Source organism: Pleuronectes platessa, chromosome 16, assembly GCF_947347685.1.
Source record: "Pleuronectes platessa chromosome 16, fPlePla1.1, whole genome shotgun sequence".
Lineage (NCBI taxonomy): Eukaryota > Metazoa > Chordata > Actinopteri > Pleuronectiformes > Pleuronectidae > Pleuronectes > Pleuronectes platessa.
The window spans coordinates 1212044-1237869 of NC_070641.1; the positions used below are offsets into that span (position 1 = coordinate 1212044).

Sequence of the window (25826 nt, forward strand, 5' to 3'; positions counted from 1 at the left end):
CAATACAAATGTATGTGTAATGTAGCAACTCAGGCTGGCAATCACAACTTTATTAAAATTACCCTGCAAAACTAACATACATACATGAGACAGGATATTCCAGTAAGAACAAACAAAAAAGAAGTCACATTTCCTTCAACTACATTGAGCAGAAACTGGTAACTGTGTCCAATTTATCATACAATGTAACACGTTTATGAATAAGGAAACCAAAAACAATCTACCCATCTCAAAATGAATAGATAATTTCAAAGTTTACTATGGGAGAAAAAAATTATGTTGAATTATTTGTTTTAATCACTGATAACATTTAGTGGCCGATTAGTTGGGAGCTGCAACTTTTGGTGAAATCAAATCAGGTATATGAATGAACGGTGTACAACAATATCGAATGGAATATTTCAACAGATTCTTGACAGCTAGCTAAATGTGTTATACTGAGGAAGCCCTGACCCCTTTTAGGCTTTTTGATCCTTGGCAGAAATCGAGGGGCCAATTTAAAGGATAGTAGGAAACTGATTTATGAGTGGTTGTCTACTGGGGGAGGGGCCAGTTCAGTATTCATCACCTGGTACCTCCATCTTGTAGCCATTCTCACTGGAGCCATAGCCATCAGCAGATGGCACTGACTGCTGGTCAATCAGCCCATCCTGACTGTAGTCCTCCATGTGAGATGGTGCTCCTCCCTCATCCTCAATGCCCACGTCATCCTGCGGGCCCATGCCATCGCGCAGAGATCCATGCCGTTCTTCCCTGCGATCCCCTTTATCTCTCTCACCCCGCTCCCTTTTGTGCTCCCTGTCTCTGTCCCGATCTCCCCTGCGCCTCTCTTTGTCCCTGTGGCTACGCCTTCGGTCTCTGTCCCTTTCTCGGTCTCTACGCTCTTCCATGCCCTCACCCACTTCTCCTTCATGTTCCTCCAGCACCCGCTCCTCTCCATCAGGGGCAACGTCTCCCTGGCTGACCTCCTCCCCATCCAGCCCCTTGCCTCTTTCCCTGTCCCTCTTACGATCCCGGCTCCTGCTCCTTCTCTTCCGTTCTCGACTCCTCTCTCTGCTTCGGCTGTCTCCTACCATTGTCCCCCCACGCTCCCTCTCTCGCTCTCGACGCCGATTACCACTGCTAGCATCCTCTACTCCCACAGTCGGTCTTTCTCTCTCTCTTTCACGCTCTCGAGAGCGTGTGCGACGACGGCGTTCCCGTGATCTAGATCTCCGACGGTCTCTATCCTTTTCCCTGTCATGATCCCGGCTTCGTTCCCGCCGATCTCCACGGTCCCGATCACTGAAAAGTCCGGACAAAGTAAACTGTTATACACAGCAGAAAACAATTGTATACAATACAGGTTCTCTTAAAGCACTTACCCCCCAAGGGTGCGATCGTCATAACGTGATGCATCATCTCGGCCAGAGTGCTTTATGTTGACATCAGCTCCACCTCTCCTAGTGCCACCCAAACCACCACCTGATTAAGAAAACAAGCAAAACATGATTATATACTCTCGAGATTTCTCAACACTAAGCTTAAGTGTAGCATTTGCATAATGCTAACTCAGTGGGTGATGGACGAACAAGGAGAGGAGGAGGATTTTGGCAAGCAAGAGCCAGTATTACTGCGACAAAGACTGACTTGCCCAAAGATGCAACACTGTTACAAGGTCACCTAGACCTTTATTTCTCATCATAGGAGGCAGATAGAAACACACAAAAAAACTAAATTAAAGAGCCTGCATCTATGTTTATCAATTAAAAAAAATACAAACAAGAAATTGAACAAATATAAAAATCAAAACCCGTTTGCAGGGAAAAGGTAGTAATTTACAGTAAAGCCAAAGAATTGGGCTCTCAAATTGACAAAATGCACAAAACATGAAGGGGTGCTAATGCTTTCTGAAGTAACTATATTTAACAAAAACCTATCACTAGATAGGACAAAGATGCAATATCAAAATGGGGGCTGACCTAGTCTGCGAGGTTGCCATCCTTTGACAGTGCGTCCTCGTTCCACGTCCACTAGCACCCTTCTACCATCAATCTTCTTCCCATCTGCATGTTTGTAGGAGGCTGGAGGAGAGGAATAGGAGAAGGAATAGAGATGTGAGATCAGAGTATGACTTCATCAATATGGCCAAGGAAACCAACAGTGCATTTTTATACTGACCAGGAGCAGGCGAGGCCGAGATGGCTGCTCTCTGGGTGAAAGTTGAAGGATAGTGGGACTATACTTCCTTACACCCAAATAACTGTTACATCCAATATAAATCTTGACTGTTCATTCTTTAAATAACAGTGGCAATGTGTTATAAATCCAGATTATTTTAAAGATTAACCAGTGACAATTTATATTTTGATGGATGCTCAATCTAAAGTTCAACGGTGATTAGGACAGCCAACCACCCTTCTGGAACAGTTGACAATCTACTTTCCACTTCTTTACCGGGAAAATGTATTTTCTATGAAAATGTTTGCGTTTGTTGAATAAATGACTGTGCCAACAAAGGTTTGTCAGTGGTCAGACATAAAATGCATTTTTTACTATAAGCAGTATAGATTTTTCACCCAAAATCTATGGTATGACAGTAATCTCTTCTGAAACCTTTGAGAAGAAAATAAGTGTTTATTTTTTTTTAATTGTTTTTTTATGGGGGGGGAGCAACATCACCCCAGAGCATGTTGACCAGCTCTTGTTTTTGCACAAGAATCTAAACATACCAAAGCACTAGCTTTGCATAGCCTACATGCAAACAACAGTGAAGCATAGCCTACTTTTGTTTAATACAAAGTTTATTTTTAGTTATCTTTTATCATTCTATTTAATTTACCTTTTATTTATTGTTTAAAAGTAGCCTAAGTGGCATACGTTTCTTAATCTGTCAGATTGTGTGCAGTTGACAGGGGCTATACAATAATAGAGCACATTTTTATTTATTTTCTCTATTGGCCGCCCGGCAGTCATTAGGTTAATGTTAATATTTTAAATAAATCTTGTAAAAAGCTCCAAATGAATTTGACTGTTGTATTTTAAGGTATGATTAAAAAAATTTCCATGGTTCAGTATTTTTTTTTTAAATAACCGAAAGAAATGGTGATACCGAATCGCAATACTTACAGAATCGCAAGACCTACAGAATCGAAATACATATCGTATCGCCACCCAAGTATAGTGATTGTATCGTAAGGTCCCTGCCGATTCCCGTCCCTACCAATAACCGATTAAAATATACCATTTCAAATGGATGATGAATGAAGATAGCATATTAGCTCTTTCAGCAAAAATCTGCAGCATCCACATGGCAGGATGGAATGCTTCCACAGGTCCTTCATTCCTATTGCCGTCAGTCTTCAATACCACTCAAACTGTTAAATAAATGCGGTCCCCTTTTGTTTATTTATATCACTAACCCTAACTACTCAACACTAATTAGACAAATTTTATTTTGCACATTAGTTGTTCCTCTCGCACGTGAGCTGTATAACATATCAATTGTATCAATTATTATTAATTAAACCTGTTTGTGTTAACCGGTGTAACAGGCCAAATTAACCCCGCCCAGATTAAACCGGGGTATATGGCCCAAGCCAGAGTATACCCCGGGGATAAAGTGTCCTAGGCCAAACTATACCTGGGGGTGTAAAATAGCCTAGGCCATACTAAACCCCTCCAGGCCAGAGTATACCCTAGGGGATAAATTGTCATCCACACAAAAGTGACTCCATTGGCTCGGTTGACCTATCCTACAAGCTTCAATCCACGGTCATCAACAGAACATGCACTTTATCTTGAAAACAAGCATGATCATTTTATGTTGTTATCAGTGTTTAACTTTACACATTTATATTTTGGTGAGGACTTGCTATTCTTAGAAGTTGAAGTTCCAGGACATAATAATCTTTGATCTTTTTGGAAGTCTAATATTTTTGTAATAAAAGTCTATGTTTTAGAGTTTTAAGATTTAATTCAGATAGCTTTCTCACTTAACGTACCTGACAAAGCTGAACCCCCAATAAAATGTTGACAAATTAAGTAATTCTTGCATACATCACTCAACACTACCGATATCATGGGGTTGTAATCTGGACTGAGAGGTATGAATTGGCCTAGGCCATGCTATACCCGGGGTATAATCCAGCCTGCAATCCAAACAATGTCTGGGCCTGATCCTGATGATCCTGACTCAAACCTTGATCAGAGAATCAGCAAGCTACTGGACAGCCTGTGGCGCTATTTGGCAGGAACGGATACGCTGATACATGACATTCTCAATCGTATTCTGGTCTGGGGAAGGTTAGACCCTGCCAATGGCATCAATGCCTTCCTCATCCAAGAATCGCCTACATACTCTGGCCACATGAGGCTGGGCATTGTCCTGTACCAGGTTCCAGGTCATTGATGCCATCGACTGGCCCTCACGTTCAATTGAGCACTTATGGGCCACAGACTGTCAAGGAGTTCACTAATGCCCTGATCCAGGTCTGGGAGGAGATGCCCCAGGACACCATCCGCCACCTAATCTAGAGTATGCCCAGGCATTATCAATAGTGCATACACACTACTGAGTCACATTATGAGTTGCTGTTATTAAGTTCACACAGATTGGAGCAGTATGTGTGCCTTTTTTTCCCGGTGGGGTTCTGAATCCAGCCTTCAATTGGTTAATAATTTTGGCTTCCATTGGCCATAAAGTAATTATGTTCTCATGAAATCATACAATGTGTATCAGTAAAGATTTTAAACATAATACGTGCATCAAGATCTGATGTGATTTAAGTATTCCCTTAATTTATTTGAGCAGTACAGTAGGTCCATATTCTGTATTTTTATTAAATATTTATTATTCTGCCTTTTTTTATTACCTTGTCTACCTCATTTAGATGATCTTCTACTATAACAATAATTTCCCTGACTGAAATCAATACAGTTTTTATGTCATCTAATCTCAACTAGGGCTGCAACAACTATTTGATTATATCGATATAAATGGATTATTAAATAGTTGGCAACCAATTTCATCATTGATTATTTGGATTTGCAGTTTGTTATGACGCACAGCAGGCACTGTTGCAACGACTCAATTGGTGGGGGAGTAAGTCAGCCACCATCATGTCTTGCGTAGTTCAAATGACAGCTCTCTCTTCTCTGGAGAAACAGTTTGAAAAATGGCAGATGCAAACACTGCAAACTATACAGAGGAGAAAGGGCCAGAGGCATTGTTGTTATAAGGATCAATACTTTTGTTAAATAAAAGCACAGCAAGTGTTAGGTATTTTTGGAGGGAGCAGACGACTTCATTTGACTACCCGACCCAGGCCTGATGGGACCAGACACAGATTAATAAATAGCATGTGCGATTACGTCCAATTACTGAGTAAACAAGAAATCTGTTTTAATTGTTTAGACCAACATTTCTTTTGATAGTGACAAAACATGTGTAACCAGGTTTAACATGCATCTTAAATAGCTTATTTTAACAAGTCACTTTTGTTGTGACCTATTCAGATTTTTTTTAGTAACAACTATAGCATTATTTTAACTAGGGAAAGCAATATCTGTAACTGTTTTGAGTAGTAAAAGCTAAAATCTTTAACATCTTAACTTACATTCTGACTAGTAAGATTCAAACTTATTCTACTCAATGTTTTAGGTTGTCATGAGACTACATTTCTGTTGAAATACAATGTACAGTGTACATATCAATAATACAATTTTTACCAATATCTGTTATGCAGACTAAAAAGGGCATTGTCTAAACTTTTATGTAAAGTTCCTTCTTTGCTATTATCAGATGAATACTCAATTAAAGCAATCAAGACATAAATCGATGATCAAAATTGTTGATTGTTGCAGCCCCAGCGTAAACGATACAACATGGAGTCACACACACCATCAGCAATGCAATGAAGAAAATAGAAACAGACCTGTAGCTCCAAAGTTTTTCCAATTACCTTGACTGTGGCGAGCCACCATAGTTTCCAAAAGATCGAATTTTTCTTTACACATCTCATAAAAACTTAATGTCTGTAAACATTGAGTTTTGTACAATTGCTTCTTAGAGAGTTGTGCATAATTTGCTTTGACACTTTGACCCATTCGTTACAGTTGCACTGGCTGTTGACACACACACACACGCATAGAAAGATATATATATATATATATATATATATATATATACATACACACATATATATATATATATATATACATACACACATATATATCTATACACACATACATATCTATACACATATATATACCTATATACACACACACACATGTATGCATAAATGTATATACACACTCAAATTCATAGTTTGTTAATGGCTTAACTGTTAATTAGAAACATCAATGGAGGATAAAAGGATGGAATCTAACAGTGAAGAACATTTATCAACAATGAATTTGGCATACTTGCAAATTTGTGTACATTTTGCCCCACACCCATTATACCACACAACCGCCTTTCAATCCATCTTGCATGATCGAAGGATGTGGCGAAATCCAGCCTGGTCATGGTGGCTGCTAGACTGGTCTGATGTGGTGATGATCACTGAGGGGATAACTTGTCTGTCCAAGAAGAGGTCCTTACCATAACCCATCAATAACTACCTATACTGTTAATGGTCTTACCATAATCCCTCAATGACGGGCAGCATGACAGTTCCTGCCCGTTGTGGGGCTTGAGCAAAATCCTTCAGCACCAAAATACACATACTGTCACAACACCTCTTTTAGGGGCCTTACCAGAACCCCAAGTCTTCCTGTGTTCTCTAAGGATTTCAACTCCCTATCCAATGTTAGGGCCTTACCAAACCCCCAACAATCCTACCAAGATGACCAACTTAAACAAACATAAAAGTAGGGGGAGGTGTTACTCAACCAGCTAATGAGAAAGTAGGAAAATAATTTGTTTTTATCTGAACTCAATTTAGACATGTTCCTACAATGAAATGTTTTGAATATGAATTAGGCTGTCTAACTAATTTAGTTTGGCCAATGTCCAAATATATTTGAAGACATGTCTTCAGTTGATAGGAAAGCTAAATCAACTATCTGCCTTAAGTTATGTAATGAATACATGTATTAATGGCCCACGAGGTAGGATATCCAAGAGAATCCCCCCTACTCTGCCTTTTCTATTAAAGCCAGCACAAACTTCATTAGTTTAGAAAGCATTTTCTCAATGCATTCATCATTTTTTGAACAGTTGGGTTTCTCTCCAATATTTTAAGGTATAATATATCACCTAGATTCAAAATACTTAAATACAGTTTGAACTCATCGTAAATGGAATTGCAGACATCATGCACTTGATTTATTAGTAGTCAGAATTAGATTGTAGACATCTTAATAGTCACAATGAAAGTACGACTTGTCTAAATTACGTTGTTGCTCCAGACAGCTGCCATCTCTTTGAGCTGGGGAAGAAACAGTCTTCAATAGTGTGGGAACACTAAACATTAAAGCCTTCAACAAATCCGTTGGCTGCAGAACTTGCAAAGCTGATTTCACATGGCACAGCATCACTGTGGTGTACACTTTAAATGGATAGTTCACTGAGAAATGAAAATTCACTATCTACTCACCACTATGCCGATGGAGGGGTGGGTGAAACGTTTGAGTCCACATTGAACTTTTGTAGTCTCAGTGGTAAACAGTGTTGCAGCCAAATACAATACAATTGAAGTTAGTGGTGACTACTTCTTCAGAATTTAAACAGAAAAAGAAAAAAAACATAACATGCCTCCATACTGCTTATGTGGTGTCATTTAAGTGTCCGGAAGCCCTAACAGTCAAATTAGTCAAAAAACGCGTAATTTACAGCATGTTTTAAGCCTTAATATCCTCTGATATCCTCCTCTGAGCCTTGTTCATGTTTGCACACACGCATATCGGAAAACCGCACTCACTGCACACAAGCTCTTGCCCAAGGGCACACATTGGGTGTGCATTAGCAATACTATATCCACTAGCATCGCCGCTTCCAGTAGTGGACTTGTAGGCTTAAAACGCAGTGTAAATGATGCTGTTTCTAGTCAATTTTGAATGTCATGGCTTGCCGACACCACAATTGTCTGTTTATGTTACGTCTGAAGGAGTCACCAGTAATTTCAATTGTATTAGATTTTTGCTGCACCACTGTTTAACCCTGAGACTGCAAGTGATTTGTAGACAGACCCCTCCATTGGCATAGTGGTGAGTAGATAGTGAATTACATTTTTTCAGGTGAACTATCCTTATATAAAATGTTTTTTAAATTTGCCAGTACATTGAGAGAAGGAAGGCGCCTACATTGTTTCTCTTTAGGTGATCGAAAGTGATGATGTGCTGCTGTGCCATGCACGATCAGCTTAACACCTTTAAGGTCTCTATTGTCAAGTGTTCCAACACTTGATGACTTGTCACCATTGCATCGTTAGTGACGTTTGCCCAAGTTATTGATTATGAAATAGGTAGACAACTATTTTTCATATGCGATTAAATCAACAATTTGATAAAAAGAGTAAATCGATAAGGAAATTAGTAGACAACTATTTTTATTGGTTTTAGTTATTGCAGCCCTATCTGGACCTACGGAAATGCATATTGTGGAGGTTGTTTTCCAATTTTACCAGCTGACAATAAGTGACAAATGCATGTTAACCATTTGAAGAAAAAAAAAAAAATTGCTGGAATGTCTGCAAAAATATGACTGTTGCAGAATTCTATATATAAATGCCTTTTCTTTAGACTTATATTTACGTGAAAATCCATAATTAGCTACATACCAAATAAGACTGAACACTGGATGAGAAGCTCCTAGAAATTCGGTCACTGCATTAATCAAACTCCACAAGAAAATGGTGGGAATAACAGCTGTGTTTCAACATTTCTCTTTCTTGCTCAATGACCATTATTGCCTCCATACAGCTAGTTAATAACTATTCTAAAAGCATTCGATAACCCGATGGTGGCTTTAACACAAAAGGCAGAATCATTTTGCAACAAAAAATTCACTAGTGGTCAATGGTCATAGCCTAACATCCAATTAGCATTCATAGCACTGAAAGCTCAATAGGGTTTGCAAAGATGCTTTACCCATTGAACATCGCTCATTCTTCCCTATAAAAGGAGATGGAGGGTGGAAAGAAATCTTACCCATCATACAAACCCATTATACCAACCATATACTGAGCTGTGGTAGTAGGGTGTAGATGTATCATAACCATCATCATCTGCCAGCCAGCTCTGGCCAATAGCCATCACAGACGGCGGCTGCAGTGGCAATGAGAACAACACACAGTTAATATACTGTTTAGCCCCACATCCCCCCGCAGTTAACCCCTGCTGTGACAGCATAGCTGTGATTCAGCAACTCTGGTCTTGAAGAGCAAATCGCACCAATATCCCAAAATGGTGTCACTGTCTTTGATGCACCATATACTTGTCTAATGAGACAGTATTGTGGTATTATTCACTGTGGTATCGCCAGCAGCTAAAAATATCTCACTAGTACGGTGAAGATGAACCATTCTCACCATGACCAGGGTTGAGGACCACCAATTAAGACAAACAAGCTCAAAACCAAGTTATAAAAATAATGGGTTTCCATAAAATCGTTGTCACATACGTCTGAAACCCCATTCAATACTCAGTGACCAGTCTGACCATTTGCTTACCGTTAAAGTCCAACCAGGAGAACTGCTCTTCCACAGAGCTACAACATCTAACTGTTAAGACAATGTGCCCCTTGACAGACAATGATGGTTCAGGGTCACCGAGGAAACACACTTCTACCACTTAGTTCTCTCACTTTTCCAATGATGCCCCGCTGAATCAAGAAATTACCTTCCTCTGCCAGACTATTAGTTGGCTGATGACAAGCATCAAATACAAACACACATCACACGACAAGGCGTTTTCAACATGCAGCCGTAGCTTATACATCTGTAACAAGTGCTCTGACTCCTTTGATGACAACTTATCAATTCTCTTATTAGCTATAATAGTCACCTTCCCCCAACCTGCCACCCCCATATCATTACAATAACATGGATGTACAACAACGGTTTGGGATAGAGGGTTCACCTGAAGAACCACCCTGCAGGTCACAGAGATCAGTCGTCAACATGTGATTAATGGTTTTGGCTCAGTGTTCCACGTTGGTACTCACAGTGCATGTCTCGTTCATGCTCATACTCAATGAATGCATAGCCGCGAGGTTTCCCTGTCCTCTTGTTGTAGACTATGTAAATCTGGAAGAAGCAGATGGAGACATCATTATACACAGACCTACCACACCCCAATAAATAAATATACTACAGACTTGCCACAATAAAAACCTTAAGATCAAAAATTCATATAAACAGTCATGGTGTATGAATCATACGTTTCGTCACAGAGATCTGCTTCGCATACACTGCTCCAAAAAATTAAGGGGACACTTATTGTCACAGTATAACACCAAGCCAATCAATTACAACAATTATTTTTGGACAATTTCGAAATCACGATTATTCAAACGATTATGTGCCCTTATTCTGAAGTCAATGCATTATTCTTTAAATGACTGGAGCTTGCGCAATAAAGCGAATCACTTCCGGTTCAGGTAAACACCGATGACGGCTGCGTGTCTTATTCCTCCGTGAAACCAGGATATCAGTAGCCTGGATGCCAGACGAACTTAGCCCCGCCCACAACATTTGGGGCCTCCTTGCTTTTCCACTCGCGCTGTTTTTTTCACCGCCGGTCACAACACACACACCTCGCCTCCTTCACTTTACATCTGCTTGAGAGTGAGTGCCAGTCAGCTGGGCCGCTGAATGCTTTGGGGAAGGACTGAATGGCGCATCCGAGTCTTATTCGGAAAAAAATGCCAAATAATCGTTTCAACTCGATTATAGTAGTTTGGAGATCGTTTGACCCCATAATCGAATTCACCATTAAATTTCGATTAATCGATCAGCCCTACATCTGGGGTAGCAAATTGTAAATCTAGGAAATTTCAGCTGCTCTGGTGCAAAGTCACAAGAGATGGACTGGAGAGGTAACAGCAGGGCAAACCCCAAAAGGGGATTGGTTTTGCAGGCAGTTGCCACAGATAATTTTTTCATTCCTTATCGTACCTGATTGATTTGAATCTAGATTATGATATTGGTATTGCCTTTCTTACGTCTGGTAGCAAGACATACTCAGCTTGCACAGATCATCCAGCTCCTGTGGACTGACATATCAATGCGTGCCACTGCATTTGCTTTGTTTCCCAGCACAGTCTCAAGAACAAGGAGCAGACACAGACCATTACACAAAAAGAGCTGGACAGGGCAGAAGAAAGGCAACAACCCAGCAGTGAAATTGTGCAAGTAGGAGGAACCGGAGAAGTGCTGCAACTTCTACTGGACGTCATCCAGGATCACCAGTTTGGCAGTATGTAAATTATGCTTAAGGGACGCATTTCCTTAGAGTGTAGCAAGCACCGACCTCACTGTGCTAGTCAACAGCGACCTGACTGCTGTTCGGTATTGGGATGAAATCCTCAGGCCTAATGTTAAATCTTGACAGTACCAGAGCTGGTACAGTGGGCCATGGGTCCCCTTCTGGTGCAGGACAACACCCTGCCTAATGTGGCAAAAGTATGTAGGCAGTTCCTGACCGTTACTTGCCCCCCAGGATTCATCTGATTCAGATGAACTTTTCGCCGACACGTCAGGAGCATGCACAGGTGTCATTTAGATTGTGTTGGCGTGATGAAAATTCAAAAGTTGGATAAGCCTTCGATTTTAATTTTTCACTTTGATTTAGGTGATTTTGAATCCAACCATGAAGGGTTTCATTCACATAATGTTTGTGTGTGATTAAAGTTTTCCCTTAATTTTTTGGATCAGTGCCTTTTTCTGTACAGGATTCCATCAGGTTTTCAGTTTTAGGCAAGTGTAATTTGTACACTTGCTTAAAAAATGAGAGAAACAGCAGCTAAACTTACCCGCTTGACGGGGCCATATACCTCAAACTCACGTCGAAGCTTGGACTCTGTGGTATCATAGTTCTACAAAAAAGACGAAATGACAGAGTAACATAATAAATTATCACATTTGCTTAATCCCAAAAATGTAGTTGTGATTTGAACATACTCACCACTCGTGCAACAAACAAAGTCTTGAAGGCATCCCCTTGAGCATTAGGGTCATTATGTGGGTCCCCTGATATAATGCAAATAACACAGCAGGATTAGTCTAAATCACTCAGAGAGTTTAAGCATAACACCAGTCACCAATGGAAAAAAGTTAATTTTAGGTAAATTATCAAACAATAGCTATTGTAAGAGCCACCATGTGTAAATAAATATGAATGTTGGTTTGATATTATCCAGCTTTGTAGTTTTATTTTATACAGATAAATTATATTTTATATGTTGTCTGCTGTATTTAATTATATTCAGTTTGGGGCGGTGTTTGCGGCTTGTTGGTTGCGACAGTTGAGGATGCCGTAATGAAGTTCATTGCACATGCAGGTTGTTGTTATTGACCACATGAACATCATGGTGAGTGTGAAGTCTGTGGAGTGGATCGCAATGAGTTTTTGACATCGTGAAAAGACAGCATCGCCAATTCGGTAAAAGATCGATATAAGGTGCGTCTGTAAATTGTGGAAAATAAACCCTTATCAACCCTTATCAAGATTTACCTGCCTCCTGGAAGTGTGTGACATTGGTTTCAATTACCCATTTGGCCAATCCCCTAAACATTGGTAAATTGTTTTTCACATTTAAGTTAGAAGGCTTAAAAAGTGAATCTTCATGGGAAAGTAGAACCAGAGTTTTACTCAAGCATCTGTAGAGTCTGTCTCAAAACTGAGGTCATAGAGAAAGCAGGAACTTGCTCTGGGTGCATGGAGAAAATAGAGAAAAAAAAACTAACACAAAGAAAAAGGGATGTACTGTAAATTACAGTGACAACTTACAAAGCTTGAGTTCTGTCTCCACCACTGCTTGCCTTCTCTCAATTTTCTCTCGTCTCTGGAAAAACAAAAGATTTGCATGAATTAAAGCTTAAACAATTTCATTATTCATTATGGGACCTTTCTAAGGTCCCAATTTCACTGTATCCTCTACTGTAACGGATGACCTCTAAAATGTTGTCCCTGGTTAATTTTATGTAAAAATGTAAGTTGGCCACTAATTACTAGGGATTTGAATTGGCAAAAATGTGAGGATTCGATAGTATTGCGATATCTGGGCCACGATTCAATATGATTGCGATTCTTAAAATATCGCGATACAGCAAGTATTGTGATTCGATTCTGCGATATATTGCGATTAATGTCCCCCATATTATTCAAAGGCATTACAAACAACATTGTCTTCTACACATTAACAGAAGTGCAAAAACTAAGAGGGTAGTGCAAAAACTTTGTCCTTGAACATTCAGGACAAAGGACCTTTGTAATTATTTTCTGAATAGGAGACCTCTCAAATGAACGCTGAGCTCCCAGGACATAACTTAAAATTATTTAAATATAATACAGTAACATAAAGCAGACATACCAGAGTAGCATAAACCTGAGAATAATCATATAAATAAGAGTAACTTAGAGCTTCAATCAAATTCAGAAAAATAAACAAAAGTGTACTGCTAGAGTCCAGGGGTCTTATTTATAACCGTTGCGTAGGCACAAAACGAGGCCTGAAACGTGCGTACGCCACTTCTCACGCAAACGTTGGGATTTATAAAAAAGAACTCAGCGTATTTCTACGCAAACTCTGATCCATGCGTACGGACGTTTTGGAGACGGGAAAGTGGTGAAGCAGACGTAAGGTGGTGAACTGAAGCCAGGTTATTGATCCAATTCATAATTTACATTAAAACCAACATCTTAGTTTTGCTCGCGCAACATATCTGCTCCACACAAGCCTTTTAATCTAAAAACATATAAGAAAAGTCATAGTTTTAATATTATCTTCTAACATTGTGCCTGTATCAAATCACTGCAGTGAATGTGACTGTGCATCATCAGGCACACAGAGAACCCAGTGCAGAGATCACTTACAAGAAATGAAGAAACTTTCCAAATAATATCCCAGAGGAGGCAAGGATCAACCGATGTGAGGGAATAGGTCCGATGCCCTAAATAAAAAATACTGTTGACAGTGGTGCGGGAATCTGCTCGATGTGTGCATGCGAATGGAAGGACGAGGAGGGAGCGAGGGTTCAGCGATTTCTGATCTCATACATTTTGTTATCCACAGCAGTGGCAGAGTGTCAGTGTATTTTCTTTATCAGGGACATCACTGCTGTCCCATAAAATAGTTCTCCACCCCACTAACAAACACCTCAATGTCAGTGTCAGAAAGTTTCACTTCCCCTTCACATCGCTTGATGCCGTGACTCCGTAAGGAATCACGGTGGAAGCCCATTGGTCTGCAGCATAATTTAATATTCCATCCGTGCTCTGCATTGATCATTTATGGTTGAAAGTGGGCGTGTGGAGGCAGATCAACGTACTAACGTTTCCAGGTGGACTGTGATTTATAAAGCGAACATTGCGTTCAGGTGTGCGTGCGCAAGGTTTTAAAAATCTGAACTTTCTGTTGCGTACGCCATTTCCGGCTTTTGTCCGTACGTACGTACACTTTTAGTATGAATCCTACGCACTCTTTTATAAATGAGAGACCAGTCCAGTTGGCTGCAAATTCATGAACCAAAATATTAAATTAATTTGGGAATATTGGCATTATGTTCAGAAAAAGAAGTTGGTCAACATGCTCAGTAGGGACGGGAATCATCAGGGACCTCCCGTTACGATATGTATTGCGATTCTGTTGGTATTGCGATTCTGTAAATATTGCGATTTCTTTTTTTCTTTTTTTTTTAACGTGGACCATGGAAAACAGTTGAATGATGCCTTCAAATACAACAGTCAAATTTACTTAGAGCTTTACAAGTTTTATTTCAAATATTAACATTAACTTAATGACTGCCGGGCAGCAAATAGAGAAAATAAATAAAAATGTGCCCTATTATTGTATAGTCCCTGTCAACTGCACACAAACTGACAGATTAAGAAATGTATGCCACTTAGGCTACTTTTAACAATAAATAAAAGGTAAATTAAATCGAAAGAATAAAAGTTTACTTAAAATATAAACTTTGAAAAAAATCAAAAAGTAGGCTATGCTCCACTGTTGTTTACATGTAGGCTATGCAAAGCTAGTGCTTGGATATGTTTAGATTGTTGTGCAAAAACAAGAGCTGGTCAACATGCTTTGGGGTGAGGTTGGTCCTCCCCCCCATATAAAACCAATAAATAAGTTTTTTTTTTTTTTAAATTTACAATTAAAAAAGACAGCGTGGCTATTTAAAATCTTCATTCATAACTGAATCGCTTTTTTCCCCCCCATCCCTACTAATTACCTGGACTTGGGTGTCACACCAATTTCATTATGAACAAATTTATCTTAACATCCTTTCTGACCTGGTGTTCTAAGCCATTGTTTCATATCAATCAAAAGCACATCTGAATTTGTTCATAATCTGTACTTTATGAATAATTTCCGGGGAACACCGACTAGGGCTGAACGATTTGGATGTGTATATTGCATGTAAAATATTTTTTCTCACATTATTATTTAACTGCTCATTACAGAAACTAGAACAACAAATCGGTGTGCATTTAGGTAATTTAATCAGCCATTGTAAGTATGAACACAAGGCATGAACTTTTTAAACACTGTGCAAAATTTACCATCTTAAGAAAAGAAAAAAATTTAAATTATAGGTGTCTTACTGCTCCCGAGTCAGTAACATTTCCAGTGTTGGGAAGGATACTTTCAAAACGTATTCCGTTACAGAATACATCCCCAAAAATGTAATCTGTAAAATGTTCCGTTACATTAACTAATCTGAGTAACGTGTTCTGAATACTTGGATTACTTCCACATTGAATTGCATTTTATAAGTGTAGGAATGCGGCGTTGTTATAGTCACTGGAGCAGCAGCAGTTTAAGCTTTCTCTCCGCGGATGCATCGGGCCAGCTGGATGTCCTTGGGCATGATTGGTACCGTCTTGCGTGGATGGCGCACAGGTTGGTGTCCTCAAACAGGCCGACCAGGTAAGCCTCACTGGCCTCCTGCAGAGCGCTGGTCGGTCTTGAAATCCTGAGCGATTTCTCTCACCAGGCGCTGGAAGGGTCGCTTGCGGATCAGCAGCTCCGTAGATTCCCGTTCATGTCCGGGTGGTCGTGCAGCGGTATGGAGGCGCCGGGCCTCAGCAGGAACACCCCCATGCTGAACACATCCGTTTCGGAGATGTGCATGTAGGTGACCGGGGGCTCTGGAGCCCCGCCGCCCCGGAGTTCTGCTTGCTTTTCCGGGGAGCGATTTTCAGGTCCGCCGCCCGCACCGCAGTCACCAGCGAGATGAGCTCGCTCTGTGTGTCCGCCACGTCGGCCGAAGACTTGAGGTCCCTGTAGGTGATGCGGGCCTGCTTCGCTATCTTCTGGATCAGAGGAGTTTTGTTGTTCCGCGGCATTCTGGCTGCGGGTGAGGACAGCAGCCCAGTGCCCTACTATCTTTCGCACGTTGTAATCGCGCAAGTTGCGATTAGAAAATCTTGTTTTATCATATCGCGACTTTATCGCAAATGCAATTAATCGTTCAGCCCTAACCCTACGTTTTGCACGGTACAATAAATCTAGAAAGCCATCGCATTACCCAGCCATTAAAACCGGGTAATACCGGCCGTGGAACATCAATTCTGCAGAACATCTGCGCTGTGGGTTGTCAGTTGTTCACACCGGCTGTGGTTTAGCTTCAGTTTTTCAGAGGGCTGCTACTGCAAGCACTATGTTCTTACACAAAGTTTTAGCTTGAAAATGACCACAAACGTGTGTGTGAATGTGTGTTAGAGACAGAGAGAGAGAGACTACTGCCCATCACCTGTAGTAATTTTTATGGGGTTTAGGCGTTGGACTAGTGGCAGAAAAATTGGACTATGGGCAGAAAGTTACGCACATCGGACTGGAAGGTCTCTGGTTCCACTCCTCGCAGTGACAATACAACATACCTGGATGGACAACACCTGGATCTGTTCAAAAGTCCAAAGAGCACTCCCCACTGTCTAAGTGCCCCTTACTCCCCCAACATCAGCTCCCCAGGCGTCGTGCATGGCTGTGTGATGTTCACCAGATGGGTCAAAAGCAGAGGACAAGTTTCCCTCATCTGCATGTCGTGGGACTGTGCATGTGTTTGGGATCAATAAATGTATCTACCTGTATCTATCTGTAATTTATGTTAAGTTTTTCCTATGTATTCAAACAAATACCAGTACGAAGCAAACAATACTGCAAGTATTTCAAAATAAAACTTAAAAACAAAAGAATGATTCAATAAACATAAATGTATATATTTTAAAAAGGGTATTCTTCAGGAAGTTTTGCAAACAATAATGTTTGTGACTTATTGGATAGATAAACATAGAAACTGTGCTGAAAGATCATTTTCTGCCTGTTCCGCTGTGAACCACGTTCACAACACGCCAGGGGGTGTATTGATCAAAACTGTTTAGTAATTATTCAGCAACCCATCACTGCTTAAGCACCAGGACCGACGCTCATTAAACAGGTCATGTAGTTCTGTGTCACAGGCGGCTTCCTCCTTACTCCTCCTCAGACCTGCACTCACTTTACACTTTAAGAATAAACCCCAACACAGATAACAAGTTAGGACATGTACAGGACTTACGTTTACTTTGGGTTTGTTTAATTCGTTTTAGAGTTTGAGACGCACGTTTAAACCTACTACACAAGAGACTTAACATACAGACAGGACATCAGTTAAAGGGAATGAAACGATCCCGAGACATGATCCGACATCATCGATTAAAAAACTATATACATGCGATTATCAGTTTGTGTGTGAAGAGGGACAGAGACGAGCACACACATACACACAAACTCTTGCAGACAGATGTTTCCTTTTGCAGATTATGATGAAGTGCCGTGTTTTAACTTCATTGTTGCAGGAACATATATAAGAATTCAGCGGGTTTTTATAAAGATCGGTTCTAAGTTTGATGATTAGAAAACATCAGAGGAGCAGAGTCACTTGTTGACCAGCAGAGTAAGGCGCCTCAGTGCAGTAGCGGCGATTAAAGATAAGATAAAACTTTATTGAACCACACCGGGGAAATTCAGTTGTTGCAGCAGCAGGCAGGTCAGAATGAGGTGGAAAAGAGAATAAAGAAATATAAAAGGCAGTAGAATAAAATAAAATAAATCTGTGTTCATTATATACACCTTTTACTGTGGTGGTTTGTATGAAATGTTATCAATAAAGTGCAGTGGCTTCCCGTTTTTAGTTATTACTCGGTTATATTCGATATCAATCAATCAATCAAATTTTATTTGTATAGCCCATATTCACAAATTACAATTCATCTCATAGGGCTTTAACAGGGTGTGGCATCCTCTGTCCTTAACCCTCAGCAAGATCTAAGGAAAAACTACTAAAAACCCTTTTAACAGGGTAAAAATATGAGGAAACCTCAGAGAGAGCCACATGTGAGGGATCCCTCTCCCAGGACGGACAGAAGTGCAATAGATGCCACGTGCAGGAGAACATCATCAATAATCAAAGTCTCTAGCAGCATTTGATGAGGGTAGACATCCCGAAGGACAACCCCAACATGACATGCCAAGCAGTCCCGCTGCAAGCACAGTCCATGCTCAGCAACCATCTAGACCACGATCCACCATCCAGACCAGACGCCACTCCAGTCCTCAGTCACCATCCACCGCCGACCACCAGGACCCATCACAAGCCACCACCGCGGTCCTGGTCCACCGCCCGTGCCCAATGCCAACGCGACACAGGGTCCGCCACCAGCACCACGATCAGCCCACATGACTCAGATATGACTCTGGATTGTAGCTTTAACCCTGATGTCCCGACTGTGCAAGTCTATGTATGTCTCATGTTGTGTAGCGGGTTTAAACATGCAACTCAGAACCAACACAAAGTAAACCTCAGTCCTATATGTGTCCTTATAACTTGGGATCAGTGTTGGCGTTTATTGTTAAATGTAAAGTGATCACAGGTCAGAGGGGGAGTGAGGAGGTAGCAGGCTCCGACAAAGACAAGACAACTGGACTTTTAACGAGCGTTTGTCCTGAAGCAGCACTGGTTATAATGTCCTCTGTGTCTCCTCATTCTCGCTGTCAATGATCTGAATGCGTATCATTTTCATCTTCCTTCTGTGCACAACTTTCTAAATTCTTTTTTGAACAGAAGGTAACTGTAACCTTTATCTTTGACAACTGAACCACAGTAATCTCCTGCTGCATGGTTTCAACCGGAAAGCCAAATTCTGGAGAAGGTAAAGACCCAATGTTCAGATATTCTCCAGAGTTCATGTCTGAAAACGGCTAAATACAGCACAGGGTGCACAGTCCAAGAGGTAGCCAGTCAATGGCCCTACACAGACACATAAATGTCTATGTGTCTGATTTGGCTCAAGGAGTGAGAGCGATCGTCCTCTAACCTGAATTTGCTCCTTCTCATAGAGAAAAGTGCTATATACAGATGCATTGTACAAATATTTGTGTCAATGGAAAACTTTACCGTAAAGCTCTTTTGAGTAGTTATCAAGACTAGAAAAGCGCCATATAAATAGACCATTTATCACAAATCTCACCTTTCTCTCAAGCCGCTCGTCACGGGTCTCTGCCCTCGTTGGTGGAGGAGCATCTCTCGGGTCCTAATCACAAAGGGAAGATAAACAGTTGTTGCACAGAGGAAGGCTGGTACACAATCAGAATATTGCAGAGGATTAAATGTTCACCTCGAAGTGCCTGATGAATGGAGCAATGCCACTGTAAGGCTGGTTGTGATGTTTCTCGTGAGGCAACTTCTCCAGTTGAGGCAGAAATGGAATGGGATCCCGAGGTGCAAAGAGAGCCAGCAGGTTTGGCGGAAGAAACTGAGTCATCTTTCACCTGATTTAGCAGTAACGCGTGTCAATAGCATCAAATACGCTGCAGACTGCTACAAGTACAATTGAAGTCAAGCAAGCCGTTCGTCTCCTATTCAAACCTTGAATAAAAATCATTTCTACATCTTCCATGTGTAGTTTATGAACCTTTCATATATAAAATAGGTACATCTTATACTACTTGTACAAGTACTTTAAAAGTGTAGAGTTTGAGTAATACACTGCCAAAGTACCTACAAGAGAACACATTAAAGGGATAGATCAATGAATCGTTATCGAATTGTTAGGCTAGGGAAGATGCACACCATTATGGCCAATGATTTCCCAATTGGTTTTTGAAAGATGTGGTTTTTATCCCACATCAAGGTTTGAAGAATGCTTATAACACAGCTGATTACTCCAACTTTGAAGTACTTCATGGCACATAGTATTTGTACAGTCAGTGTAAAATCAGAGATTCGGTGTCAAAATTCAGTATAACGATTATTAGTCATCACTAATATTGTGGTATAGTTAAAATGGGCTGCAAATGTAAAAACATTGTTAATATACAAACTATAGTAATTTTAAAATGCCGTATATTAACATAATATTTATTTTATCAACAAAACTTGCGCAGACGACAAACCCCAAATGTCCGATTTGGGGCAAAAATACACCCAAAACATCAAGTGAGTAATCTCTGTTCAACTATGGACAGAGATTACTAGCAGTTATCATGCCGTTACAGCCCCAACCTGCTTGCCACTCTTTTAGCCATGTATTTACAACACAAAGAAAATACTCTGCTTGCATCTAGGAGACGTTTGAACTTTGATAGATGTTGGACAGTATCAAACAATTCATACGTTAAAGGTGTAATGCTCATTAACTAAGAATTAGTTTTTATCCCACATCAAAGTTAGAACAGGCTGAATTTAGATAAATAGACGGATCTTTGGCAGTAAATACTCCAAGACACATTAAAAGTACTTAATTTTATATATATATATATATATATATATATATATATATATATACACACAGACAATTAGTTTAAGATGTATGTGTGTAAACAACATAGTACTATCAGGGTAGATACTATCAGACAAAATTGTTTAGTTACAGGTGTGGGACGTCTAAGCTGACATTTCTATGAATGAAATGACTGCTCGAGTTTAGTGTGTTTGAGATAATGTTAACACGTTACCGTTCATGATAATATAATCTGACTTTCATAGTATGCACTCCACTCAACGTTATATTGTTAAAAAAAAAAAAAAAAAAAAAAAGTAATCGCTGCCTCATTATCGTGCTCATTACGACTCAATGATGATTCATTTAAATTGTTTTTAAGTTTGGGGATGGTACATTTATCAGATGCTCTCTTCAGGAGGTTGTATAGTGATACTGTAACTTCGAACCGTTAAAGAAAATTACCGTTCTCGTCAGCTGCTCTAAGACGCTTAATCGTGTACCATAATGGACTGAATACGGCGTGGGACGCACTCCAAATGTACATCAGTACGGCTGGTTTGACAACGTAGAAACCAACAACGGCTGGCTTGATCGCATTCGAGTACACGATGGGCCAAAACTAGCAACGGAAGGATATATTCATGTGCAAATGTTTGTCCACCCCAGCAGTGCTGCCACGTGGCCGCCGCAGAACACTTTAAACAACCAAACAGCACATTTATACACTTACATCACCACCCTTGCGATAAATAGTCTGTGTTATATAGACAATCAAACTCACTCTGGTGTCTTAAATGTGCACTCGGGAAGTGCTCTTCAACAGCCATTTGGCTAACTATGCTAACAATGAGCCTCGATTGTGACCCTTACCTTCTCTCTCCTCCGATGCTGGACAAATGTCAGACCATGAACCGCACTAACAAGCGCACCCTGTATGCCGGTCTCCTCGACCAACACGCGGTTAAGATATGGTTAATAACGAGTAGAAACGGTCCACTAGTGCAAGCACACTCAGGAAGGCCGCACATTAGTTTTGAGGAGTAAGAACGACGGCTGTTGTCCTGGAGTAAAATGGCGGGTTACCGTATAGGGATGACTGTTGTCGTAAAGTAAACCACAGCCGATACACTTTTTTTTTTTTAAATAAATATATATATATATATATCAACGTTTCAATGTGTACACTGGTGTTGATACAGTGTTAAAGTAAACAAAACAAAAAACATCAACTAAAATAGAGCAAAACTAAAACACATAAATAAAATAAATTAACTGAGGGGCGTTACTCAATCAGCATAAACCAGTGACTGTAATGTATTGAAGAGAGTTTGCAAATATAATTTGTTCATTCTATCATCCAATGATATCAAGATCGACTTTGAGATATTTTCAACTGTGAATAAAGTGTTTACCTAATCCAAGTTTTTATCCTTATATCTTAGGTTAGAGCCATCCCTGAAATGAAGTCCAAAATTATTTTATGGAATCACACTGGAAGAAAACAGTGCTCCACAGTCTCAGGTGTCTCCTTAACTGATAAGAGTTGTTATTCCAAATATTTATTTCAAGTAGGAAATTACTGGTTTGATAAATTTCATTCAAAATGTTGAATATGACTTATTTTTTCTATATTTAGGATCGGAGGAGATATGTATAATTTCTTTAAGTTATATAACACATATGAACAGAATTTACAAGTGGTTCTGACCTTTTGCAGGAGTCTTATGAAATTAGTTCACTGACATTCAAAACAAGTTTTTCGTAGTATAGTTGTTTTATCAATTACAAATAAATATATGAGTTACACTTCAAAAATATGTTGACATTAATCTGTTTAATTCATATTCAATATTTTATGAAGGCAATATGTGTTACTAAACTCTCTAATTCATAAGACCTCATAAACCTGCAGACATAACTGATTGTCCAACGAGATTCCTCTGCACACTTGTGCCATAGCAGATGGTGGATGTTCCTTCACACTGCTGGTGGCAAGTTCGTCTGCTAGTTTATTTTTGCCTGCTGTATATTGTATAATATTACAATGAAAAAAGGCATACTAAGCGCCTGCAGAAAACATGTCAGTGCAGCATTATTTATTATTGAACATATTTTCCAATATTTTAGTAACAGAGAGAGGAAAACTGTAAGTGTGGTGAGATGTATTTTTAAGCTTCTTTCATATCAAACCATTTCTTGGTTATTTCAGAGAAAGTGCACAGTGACACAACATTAGCAGCACTGCTTTCCTCTATCTTTTAGTTTCACTGACAAAAACAACTTTCTTATCTGGATCTCTGAGAGCAGAACATCAATCTTGAAACTCATCGGGTTCTTTCGATGTAAAGAGTAAAGTCGTACTTTTGTATAAAGGAATACTTCTGACTGTGGTTGCTCCGCGTATTGGCTGTGCCACGGTTCTGCTGCATGTGGTGGTTCTGTTTTTCACCCTGACAGCGGGACGGCTGCGTTTATACAGTGGAGCTGCTACTGCCAGAACTAAGTTTCTGGTGCGCACGTAGTATCTGCCAGACCACAGTGCATTTTGACTTGTTTTGTTTTTCTGTGGAAGAGACCGAACAAGAGGTAGTTGTACATTACATTACATTAATGTTGACTGTCAAATTTAACAGAGAGTCACAGATTCTGACTCTACAGATCAATAACTAATAACTATTCTGCCGCCATAACAAGTGTGTGCCATGTGTGTGAACGGCACCAAACTGTACAGTAGAGTGCTTTGAGTGGTCACCAAGACTAGAAAAAGCGCTATATAAATGCAGACCATTTGCTATTTACCACTGGTGTTTACTCTACTTTGAAGTGAGGAGGGTCAAGTTGCAATCACAGCACAAACGTGAAACAGGAACTGTTAACACGCTAGTTACTGTCCAGCTGCAATTTTTAACTCCAGTCTATCAATTAATCCTAAACCTAAACTTAGCTACAAATCATTTGAATGACTTGTTCTTAGTCTTCCACACCAATCCAAGAAACACCAACAGCCAATCATACTTGCTGTAGACTACCATGCTCCTGGAGCTTATACTGAATTTTTAACTGAATTCGCTGAGTTTTTATCAAACCTAGTCCTAAAGGCCGATACAATTATTATTGTTGGTGACTTTAATATTCATGTTGACAATAATAAAGATAGCCTTAGCGTAGCATTTATTTCGATACTAGACTAAATTGGTTTCAGTCAGTGTGTACACCAACCTACTCATTGTCGTAACCACACTTGACCTTGTATTATCATGCGGTGTCAAAATTTAACATTTAATAGTACTTCCGCGCAATCCAATTCTAACAGACCATAATTTAATAACCTTCAATTTAACATTATCTGAACATATGCCTCTAATAAAAAACTAATTTTCTAGATGTGTACCTGACAGTGCTGTAGCAAAATTTAAGGAAATAATTCCGATTACATTTAAACCTGTATTCTCCGTCGATATAAACAACAAATTCATTAAAAACCCAAGCCCCACTGAGATGGACCATCTCGCCGATAGCTCTGCAGACTCATTACAATTAACATTCGACTCAATAGCGCTTCTAAAAAAGAAACATGTAAAACGTAGTAAATTAGCTCCGTGTTATAATTCCAAGACACATGAGTTAAAACAAGTATCAAGAAAACTAGAAAGGAAGTGGCGCTCCAGCAACCGTGTTGAAAATCTCATAGACTGAAAGAGCAGTGTTAAAGCATATAAAAAGGCCCTCCACAAAGCAAGAGCTGCCTACTATTCAAAACTAATAGACGAGAATAAAAACAACCCCAGGTTTTGCTTCAGCACTGTAGCCAGGCTGACAGAGAGTCACACCTCCACCAAACCCACTATCTCTCAAGATTCAAGATTCAAGATTCAAAAATTTTATTATCAAATGCACAACAATAACATTAAGCAGTCGCTGGCAGTAAAATGCTTGAGTCACAGGCTCTCTTCTAGCAATGCTCAAGTATATACAACCTATAAAATAAAATAGAAATAGTATAAAATAGAATAAAATAGAATATCAAAATTTAAAATAGAAAATAAAGTATATATATCTAAATATATATAAACAGCTGAAGAGAAAATAAAACAAACAATAGTGCAATTATGTGCAAATATGCAAATATGTCACGGTGCTGGTGTAACGATCTGACAGTGTAGATATTGTGAAGTGTTTTCTGTAAAACTGTTAGATCTCTGTTTTGTGTTTTAAGTTGTTTTCATGTGTGCACTCCGTTTCTGTTTCCTGTTTTATTTTGTATTCTCTGTTCCTTGTGGGTTGGTTCTGTCTTCACTTCCTGTCTTGGTGATTGTCTGTCTAACTCCTCATGTGTTGCACCTGTGGCCAATTACCCCTGCCTTCCCTGTGTATATAAGCCTCTGTCTTTCCCTTTGTCCTTGTCGGATTGTTTGTTCATCTACCCTCTGTCGTCCATGGTGCTGTTCTGTGTTCTTGTCCTGATCCCCTGAGCCCCTTCACTTTGAACTAGTGATGTGTCCTCCCGTGTCGAGGCTTCGAAGCGTGTGTCGAGTAATCGAGGATGATTTTTATGAAGAGCGTATCGAGGCTTGTGTTGATGACGTATGTGATGACGTTCGAAGCCTCGCGAGCCGGCCGAGCACGTCACTGATTCAGAAAAGGGTTCGCGGGTTTGGTGTGCGATTCAAAATAAAAGGGGCCGCGAAACGCAATGGATCCCCCCCCCCCCCCCCCCCCCCCCACACACACTACTTGTCTTGGGACTTCATTGTGCGTTTGCTTGCAATATATTCTGAGTATTTCAGGGAGAAAAGGAATTTATTTCCTAACTTGTACAAACTTGCGGTATCTTTTCTTTGTACCCCAGCATCATCTGTGTGCTGTGAAATGATCGTTTCTAAAGCAAAAAATGTATCCGCCTGAAACCC

General features: G+C 39.9%; 1 protein-coding gene across 1 annotated transcript; it reads right to left on the reverse strand.

Annotated features, from left to right (window-relative positions):
* Positions 1–15: 15 nt before the first annotated feature.
* snrnp70 (small nuclear ribonucleoprotein 70 (U1)) lies at positions 16–22009 on the reverse strand. The gene is made up of 10 exons (XM_053442769.1): positions 21787–22009; positions 19810–19963; positions 19663–19725; positions 12934–12988; positions 12109–12173; positions 11957–12019; positions 10148–10229; positions 1962–2063; positions 1365–1464; positions 16–1284 (listed from the first exon to the last, which is right to left on the reverse strand). The coding sequence occupies exons 2-10, from the start codon at positions 19954–19956 to the stop codon at positions 555–557; spliced, it is 1407 nt and encodes a 468-aa protein (XP_053298744.1). The 5' UTR covers positions 19957–19963; positions 21787–22009; the 3' UTR covers positions 16–554.
* Positions 22010–25826: the final 3817 nt, after the last annotated feature.

Excerpts from the sequence above, each read along its gene's own strand:
- snrnp70 (XM_053442769.1), bottom strand. The coding sequence starts at position 19,956 with ATGACTCAGTTTCTTCCGCCAAACCTGCTGGCTCTCTTTGCACCTCGG. Across the intron at positions 12,989-19,662 it reads ACGAGCGGCTTGAGAGAAAG|AGACGAGAGAAAATTGAGAG; the intron begins GTGAGATTTGTG and ends TTGTTTTTCCAG. Across the intron at positions 10,230-11,956 it reads TATATGGCCCCGTCAAGCGG|ATTTACATAGTCTACAACAA; the intron begins GTAAGTTTAGCT and ends TGCTTCTTCCAG.